We start from the raw sequence: 8,860 nt of genomic DNA on the forward strand, positions 1-8,860 counted from the left end.
AACCCGCCACCTTAGGTGTACGTGGCTGGCGCCTTAGCCGGTTGAGCTATAGGCGCCGAGCCTGGGTTGTATTTTCAAAAGGAAGCAAGTGCTGCTATGACTAATATACATTCTGGGTGAGGTACAGGTACTTACCATGTGAGGAGGGGGAGCTGGACCCGGAGAGAAAGGAACCCTTCCCCACATTTTCATGATATCACCAAGAGGCTGGAAGCTTTCATCACATGCCCTCTTCACCAGTAACGACATAGTAAAATAGCCCGCCTGAAACCATTCTGCCATCTCTTGATTATTGAAGGGACCTAAATGGCACCAATTAAACAGAAGGGCAGTAAGAATCTTTTCAGGCTAAAAGACAAAAAAAGATATTTCCTGCATGTGATGCTCATCTAGTTAATGTGTCAATATATATTACTTTTTAAACTCACTTCCAGAGTTAACAACTAGGCTTCTAACTATAAACAAGTTTGAAATAAAACTTATGTATATATATCCCAAATTCTCAGCAGTGCCTTATTATAAAGAACATAATTGGGGCGGTGCCTGTGGCTCAGTGGGTAGGGTGCCAACCCGACAGGGAGGGTGTCGGGTTCGAACCCAGCCCTGCCAAACTGCAATAAAAACATAGCCGGGCATTGTGGCAGGTGCTTAATAGTGCCAGCTACTCGGGATGCTGAGGCAAGAGAATTGCTTACGCCCAAGAGTTGGAGGTTGATGTGAGGTATAATACCATAGCACTCTACTGAAGGTGACAAAGTGAAACTCTTTCTCAAAAAAAAAAAAAAAAAAAAAAAAAAAAAGATAACATAATTGTATCTATCTCACTCAATCTCCATAATAATTCATTTGTCAAAAAAACATACAATTGGAAAGAATTAAGTATTTGCTAGTCTTTACATCATTTGGGCATAAAAAACACGTAAGTTGAACACATTCTCCAATTTTCATTTTCTGCCACTGACTAGTGAAGGCAGGGAGAAATATAAACCAAAATCAATTAAATAAAGAAAAATTATAATTTATCTGCCCAGTTAAGACCTTAAAAATTAACATTCTCTGAACGTTTTACAATAACAAATAATCAACCATCTTATATATAAAATTAATGAACAAAATGTATTCTGATCAATAAACCATTAATTAATTCAACAAATATTTACTAAACACTGACACTGTAAGATCTAGGCATAAAAATAAGGCAATAAACAAAGTCCTTGAACTTTCACCTCAGAAAGATAAGAGTAGATATACTTTTCCTCTACTTCTCATACTAAGTACAATAAAAATGCGAGGAGGCAGGTGCAGGAATACTGCTTGAGGACAAAGTCCTGGAAGTAGATGTACTTTTCCCTACTCCTCCTACTAAATACAATAAACATCCTGAACAACTCTGGGAGGCTGATGCAGGAGTACTGCTTGAGGCCAGAATTTTGAGACCAGCCTGAGCAAGAGGGAGATAAGAAAGGAAGGAAGGAAAAAGTTAGCTGGGTGTGGTGGTGCATGACTCTGTTCCCAGCTACAGCCTATATTCCCAGCTACTCAGGATGCTAAAGCAGAAGAACTGTTTGAGCCCAGGAGTTTGAGGTTGCAATAAGTAAACTATGATGACATCACTGCACTCTAGCCAGGTCAACAGAGCAAGAAAGATTTAAAACAAACTAACAAACAAAAATATACACACACAAAAACACAACCTGAACATTGAACATTATATATAAAGCAAATAAAAGAACACTTCGAAAGGCAGAGAGAAGCTATACTAATTAGGGGCCATAGGGCTTGAGAAATGACATGATGGTGAATTTCCTGAGTTTGCTTTTTACCTTGTATATTCCAGATTTGGAGATGAAGAAGCCATCAGACAGAATAAAAATGACCGATTACAAAAAAGTCACTCCAAATATAACAAAGTAGACAGAGTGAAAATAAAAGGATAAAAAACACTATATCATGCAAACATTAATGAAAAGTAAGCTACATTGGTATTTGATAAAGCAATTTCAGAGTAAAAAAGGTACAAGAGACAGATAATAGTAAAGGGTAAATCCACCATGATGACAAAACATTGTCTTACACAATGCAAATGACAAAACACTGCTGAAAGAAATTAAAGAGGCTCGGAGTCTGTGGCTCAAGCAGTTCAGATGCCAGCCACATACACCTGAGCTGGCAGGTTCAAATCCAGCCTGGGCCCATGACAGCTGCAACCAAAAAATAGCCGGGTGTTGTGGCAGGCACCTGTAGTTCCAGCTACTTGGGAGGTGGAGGCAGGAGACTCGCTTCAGCCGAGAAGTTGGAGGTTGCTGTGAGCTGTGATGCTATGGTACTCTACCCAGGGCGACAGCTTGAGGCTCCATCTCAAAAAAATTTAAAAAGAAATTAAAGAAAGAGGTGGTGCCCATAGCTCAGTGGGTAGGGCACTGACCACATATACCCAGGCGTGGGTTTGAACCCAGCCTGGGCCAGCTAAAAAACAATGACAATTGCAACAAAAAAATTAGCCAGGCATTGGTTGCGGCAGGCGCCTCCCAGCTGCTTGGGAGGCTGAGGCAAGAGAATCACTTAAGCCCAACAGTTTGAGGTTGCTGTGAGCTGTGATGTCACGGCACTCTACCCAGGGTAACATAGTGAGAGATTCTGTCTCAAAAAAAAAAAGAAAGAAAGAAAAAGAAATTAAAGATAAGACCTAATTAAATAGAAAGGCACACATGTTCATGGATTAGAAGACTTATATTGTTAAGATGTCAGTCCTACTTGCAGCAATCTACAGATTCAATACAATCCCTATTAAAATGCCAATGCTACTTTTTGTAAAAACAGAAAACCTAGTTCTAAAATGCATACAGAAATCTCGAGAAACCTTAAATAACGTAATGTTTCTTTCTTTACAAAGAAGAATAAAAAGATCTATCTTAGAGCACTGGCAATTGTTAAGAACAGTGGATTACATACAGTCTTGAAAACCTGCTGAGAGCAGATTTTAAGTGTTCTTGCCACAAAAAAAATAGGGGGGGTAATGCATGTTAATCAACTTGACCTAGCTGTTCCACAATGTATGTTATTTCAAAATATGTTTTATACACTAAATGCGTAATTTATCAATCTTAAAAATCTTTTAAAACTTCTTTTATGGCTTGGCACCTGTGGCTCAAGCAGCTAAGGCGCCAGCCACATACACTTGAGCTAGTAGGTTCAAATCCAGCCTAGGCCTGTCAAACAATGACGGCTGCAACCAAAAAAATAGTTGGGCATTGTGGCAGGCGCCTGTAGTCCCAGCTACTGGGAGGCAGAGGCAGGAGAATCACTTGAGCCCAGGAGTTGGAGGTTGCAGTGAGCTGTGATGCCATGGCACTCTACCCAGGGCAACAGCTTGAGGCTCCGTCTCCAAAAAAAAAAAAAATTCTTTTAAAAAAGAACAAAGCTAGAGGACTCACACTTATGATTTCAAAACTTATTACAAACTGTAATAATTAAAACAGTACTATGCCAACACAAAGATACCCAGACCAATGGAAAAGAACAGAGGGCCCAAAAAAGAACCTAAGTATATGACCAGGCAATTGGACAAATGTGTCAAGACCATTCAAAGGAAAAGGGCAATCTTTTCAACAAATGGTGCTAGAAAAAACACATGAAAAAGAAGTTGGGGCTCAGTGTCCGTAGCACAGTGATTGTAGCACCAGCCACAGCAGAGGCAAGAGAATCGCTTACGCCCAAGAGTTTGAGGTTGCTGTGAGCTGTAACACTGTAGCATTCTATCAAGGGCAATAATGTGAGACTCTGGCTCACACACATACACACATAAAAAAAAAAAAAAAAAAATTGGACCTTTACCTCACACCATATACAAAAAATTAACTCAAAATGGATCAAAAATCTAAACCTATACATTATAAAATTCTCAGAAGAAAATATAGGAGCAAAAATCTTGACAACACTAGATCACTTTAGATATGATCACAAAAGGAATATGCAGCAAAAGAAAAAAAAAGAATAAATTAGACTCCTTGGAAGAAATGTTTTTAAGTGCATTTAAAGGCAGTGTCAACAGAGTAAAAAGGCAACCCACAGAATCAAGAGAAAATATTTGTAAATCACATATCTTATAAGAAGTTAATATCCAAGATAGAGAGAATTCTCAAAACTCACACAGAAAAAATATATATATATAAAAATGGTAAAGAACTTGGAATAGACTTTTTTTATAGTAGCCATCCAAATGGGTGTGAGGTGGTAGCCCACTGTAGTTTTCATTTGCATTTCCCTAATGATTAGTGATGTTTATCATCTTTCCCTGTGCTTAGAATTCTTTTTTGTGTCTTCTTGGGGGTAGTAAGTGCTGGTAAAGATGTAGAGAAATTGGTTCAGCGCCTGTGGCTCAAGCGGCTAAGGCGCCAGCCACATACACCTGAGCTGGCAGGTTCAAATCCAGCCTGGGCCCGCCAAACAAGAATGATGGCTGCAACCAAAATCTAGCCGGGCGTTGTGGTGGGCGCCTGTCATCCCAGCTACTTGGGAGGCAGAGGCGGGAGACTCACTTGAGCCCAGGAGTTGGAGGTTGCTGTGAGCTGTGATGTCACAGCATTCTATCCAGGGGGACAGCTTGAGGCTCTGTCTCAAAAAAAAAAAAAAAGATGTAGAGAAATTGAAACTCTTGTGGGAAAAGAAAATAGTACAGCCACTGTGAAAAAAAGTAAGGCAGTTCCTTAACCTTAAAAGTAGAATTACAACACAATCAAGCAATTCCACTTATGAATATATATACCCAAAAGAATTGAAAATAGAGGATTGGTGCCCGTAGCACAGTGGTTACAGAGCCAGCCACATACACCAAAGCTGGAGGGTTCAAACCCGGCCTGAGCCCACTGAACAACAATGACAACTGCAATGACAACAAAAAGAATAGCTGGGCGTTGTGACAGGTGCCCAGCTACTTGGGAGGCTGAGGCAAGAGAATCGCTTAAGCCCATGACTCGGAGGGTGACATAGTGAGACTCTGTCTCCAAAAAAAAAAAAAAAATTGAAAATAGAGTTTCAGGCTCAGCACCTGTGGCTCAAGTGGCTAAGGCATCAGCCACATACACCTAAGGTGGCGGGTTCGAATACAGCCTGGGCCCACCAAACAACAATGATGGCTACAGACAAAAATAAAAAATAGCCAGGCATTGTGGCAGGCGCCTGTGGTCCCAGCTACTTGGGAGGCAGAGGCAGGAGACTCGCTTGAGCCCAGGAGTTGGAGGTTGCTGTGAGCTGTGATGCTACGGCAGTCGACTCAGGGAAATAGCTTGAGGCTCTGTCTCAAAAAAAAAAAGAAAAAAAAATAGAGTTTCAATTTGTAAATGCATATTCATACAGCCTTTGTAATAGCTAAAGCATGGAAACAAACCCAATGTCCATTAACGGATGAAATGGATAAACAAAATGTGGTATATACATACAGTGGAATACTATCCAGCCAAAAAAAGGAAATTCTGACATACACTAAAACACAGATGAACCTTTAAGACATTACATTAAGCAAAATAAGCCAGTCACAAAAAAAGATACCGTATGATGCCACTTACAATGAGGTACTTAAAGGAGTCAAAATCATAGAGACAGTATAATGTTGGTTGCCAGTGAGGAGGAGGAGAAAATAAGAAGTCAATATGTAATGCATATAGTTTCAATGTGGGAAAATGAATATGGAGATGTATGATGCTGATAGTTGTACAACATGATGAAAGTATTTAATACTGAAGAACTATACACTTAAAACAACTTTAAAAATGAAGAAAAAAAAGCAAAGAATCCAATTAGGACATGAACAAAAGACATGAAGAGATATCTCACTGAAGAGAACAAACAGATGGCCAATAAGCACATGAAAATTCGGTCAACATTATTAGCCACTAGGGAAATGCAAATTAAATACCTATAATGAGGTATCACTGCACACTTGCCAAAATGTTAAAAATAGCAATAACATCAAATGCTGGTAGGGATGTGGAGAGAGTGGATCTTTCCTACATTACTGGTGAACATATAAATGGCACAGCCACTCAGGAAAACAGTTCAACAATTCCATTACAAACTAAATATAGCCGCCATTACAACTCAGCAATAGTACTACTGGGCATTTAGCCCAGAGGAACAAAGACTTATGTTCACACAATAAAACTGTCCATGAATGTTTATAGTAGCTTTGTTCATAGTAGCCCCAAACTGAACAAACCACAAGTCTTCCAATGGGTTAAACAAACTTTGATACATTTACATCACGTGATACCACTCAGTAATAAAAAGTAACAAACTACTGATATATGCAACAACCTGGAATAATCTCCAGAGAATTATGTTGAGTGTAAAGAGCCAACTCTCAAAGATATGATGATTCCATTTACATAACATTCTTGATATGACTAAATACAGAGATGGAGAACAGATTAGCTGTTGGCAAGGATTAACAAGGGCTTGTAGGTGGAAGGGAAATGCCATGTGGCTATAAAAGGACAACATAAAGGATCTCTGTTGAGGTGGAAATGTTCTGAATCTTGACTAGACCAATGTCAACATCCTGGCTGTGTTACTGTACTAGAGTTTTGCAAGAGGCTACCATTGGAGGAAACTTGGTAAAGCGTACACAGAATCTCTCTGCATTATTTCTCACAACTGCATATGAAGCTATAATTATCCCAATTTTTTTTTATTTATACAGACAAACAAAGCCCTGTTCTCATATGTCTAATATTCTAAATGGACTGTAAACAATGAACAAATATATACAATGCTAGGTAGCAATGAATTCTGTGAAGGAAAATAAGACACGGCAAGGGGAGGAGAGAGCTTACCAGTATACTCAGTAAAATGGTATCATGAAAATGATCCTAATACAATCAACATCCAAGTTCAGATTATAAGCAGAAATTCTAAAACTTGAAATAAAGAATCAATAAATATCCTTTACAGCATTCTCTCTCCATTCTAATCTAACTTAGGCGCCATACAAATCTTTTTTTTGAGACAGAGCCTCAAGCTGTCGCCCTGGGTAGAGTGCCATGGCATCATAGCTCACAGCAACCTCCAACTCCTGGGTTTAAGCAATTCTCTTGCCTCAGCCTCCCAAGTAGCTGAGACTACAGGCGCCCACCACAACACCTGGCTATTTTTTGGTTGCAGCCATCATTTTTGTTTGGTGGGCCCAGGCTGAATTTGAACCTGCCAGCTCTGGTGTATGTGGCTGGCGCTTTAGCCGCTTGAGCTACAGGCGTCAAGCCACCATACAAATCTTTTAAGGTATTCATTTGTAATGTAGAAGTATTACCTTTCCTCAGACATTTTTAGTAGTTCTCTTACCATTTATATCAACTTTACTTTAGGAAAAAACTTAAGGCCCACCAACACTGCTATCATTACCTTTTTCATGATCAGAGAGACTAAAACTGAAGCACAGAGAAGATAAGAAATTTACCTGTCTAGTTACATAGCTGGGAAGCCAGTTTAGAAAGTCTTGTGTATTTTGTTTACATTTCTGTCATATTAAATCATATGCTGCTATGTATTCAAATTACTTTTATATGCAAGTTGACTATCCCTAATCCAAAATCCAAAATGCTCCAAAATCTACTAGCCTACACAAGAGTGAGACCTAGTCTCTACGAAAAATAGAAAAACTAGCCAGGCATAGTGGTAGGCACCTGGTCCCAGCTACTTGGGAAGCTGAGGCAAGAGAATCACTTGGGCCTAAGAGGTCGAGGTTGTTGTGAGCTGTGACAGTATGGCACTCTACCTAGGGTTCCAAAAACAAAACAAAAAGAAAATGTTCCAAAAACCCTTTTTTTCTTTTTGCAGTTTTTGGTCGGGGTCACATTTGAACCCGCCACCTCCAGTATATGGGGCCAGTGCCCTACCCCTTCGAGCCACAGGCGCCACCCTCCAAAAAACATTGTGAATGTTAACATGTCACCCAAAGTAATGCTCATGGGAGTATTTCAGTGTCTGGATTTTTAGACTAGGGATGCTTAATCAGTATGTGAGAGTGCACACATACACATTTCTTCATAAATATGAAGAAAACCTGTTGACTTCTTTCTCTACTAGCATTCAATTTAACTTTAAACAACTTCTCCTCTTAGGGGCTCTGTAGGTGATAGCAGACACTTCAGTACTTACAAGTAGGAATGACCTACCCTGAATTTCTCCCTGAGGATCTTTATAATACCACTTTTGCATTGCTTCATGCATCAACGGAATTGACACTCCTTTAGCTCTGTGCTCTTGCAGTTTAGATGCTAATCTCTCATCATCTAGCGCACTGTCTTGGAGATAAGCCACCATCTTCTCAGCTTGCTAATAACATAAAAACAAAAAATGGATTAAGGAAACAAATGATCTTAAATTAATATCTGTATACATAATGCCACCCCTTTTTGAACTACTTGATCTATAAAAGACACTAAGCAAGGGACACAGCAGGTAATTTTAAATCTCCCAACAATGCCGTAAAATAGGTCCTATCCGCATTTTACATAAAGAGAAACTAAGGCTCAAGAGATGACAAGTCTTGCTCATGGTCTCAAAATTAGTAAGCAAACAAATGTGAATGAGTATGGATCAAAGTTCAGGATTCTAACCAACCCACTAGCAGGAGTACTTTTATTTTTTCTCAAAAGACAGGGTGCCACCATGCTGCCCAGGCAGGACTTGATCCTCCTGTCTTCAGCCTCCTGAGTAGCTGGGACTACAGGTGTGTACCACCTGACTCAGTTAAGTACTTTAAAACTAAAGAAGCTGGCTCAGCGCCTATAGCTCAACCGGCTAAGGCGCCAGCCACGTACACCTAAGGTGGCGGGTTCGAATCCCCAGCCCGGACCCGCCAAAC

General features: G+C 39.8%; 1 protein-coding gene across 3 annotated transcripts in view; it reads right to left on the minus strand.

Annotated features, from left to right (window-relative positions):
• The window catches only part of GIGYF2 (GRB10 interacting GYF protein 2), a 145,264-nt gene that overhangs the window by 48,061 nt on the left and 88,343 nt on the right, over positions 1 to 8,860 (minus strand). For all 3 annotated transcript variants that reach the window (XM_023510308.1, XM_012802254.2, XM_023510307.1), the window contains 2 exons: positions 8,169 to 8,328; positions 136 to 302 (listed from right to left, as the gene is read on the minus strand). In XM_023510308.1, the coding sequence (XP_023366076.1) occupies positions 136 to 302; positions 8,169 to 8,328 (327 nt within the window). The remainder of the gene's footprint in view (positions 1 to 135; positions 303 to 8,168; positions 8,329 to 8,860) is intronic.

Source organism: Otolemur garnettii, unplaced genomic scaffold (genome assembly GCF_000181295.1).
Source record: "Otolemur garnettii isolate 467f Iridium unplaced genomic scaffold, OtoGar3 scaffold00013, whole genome shotgun sequence".
Classification (NCBI taxonomy): Eukaryota; Metazoa; Chordata; class Mammalia; order Primates; family Galagidae; genus Otolemur; species Otolemur garnettii.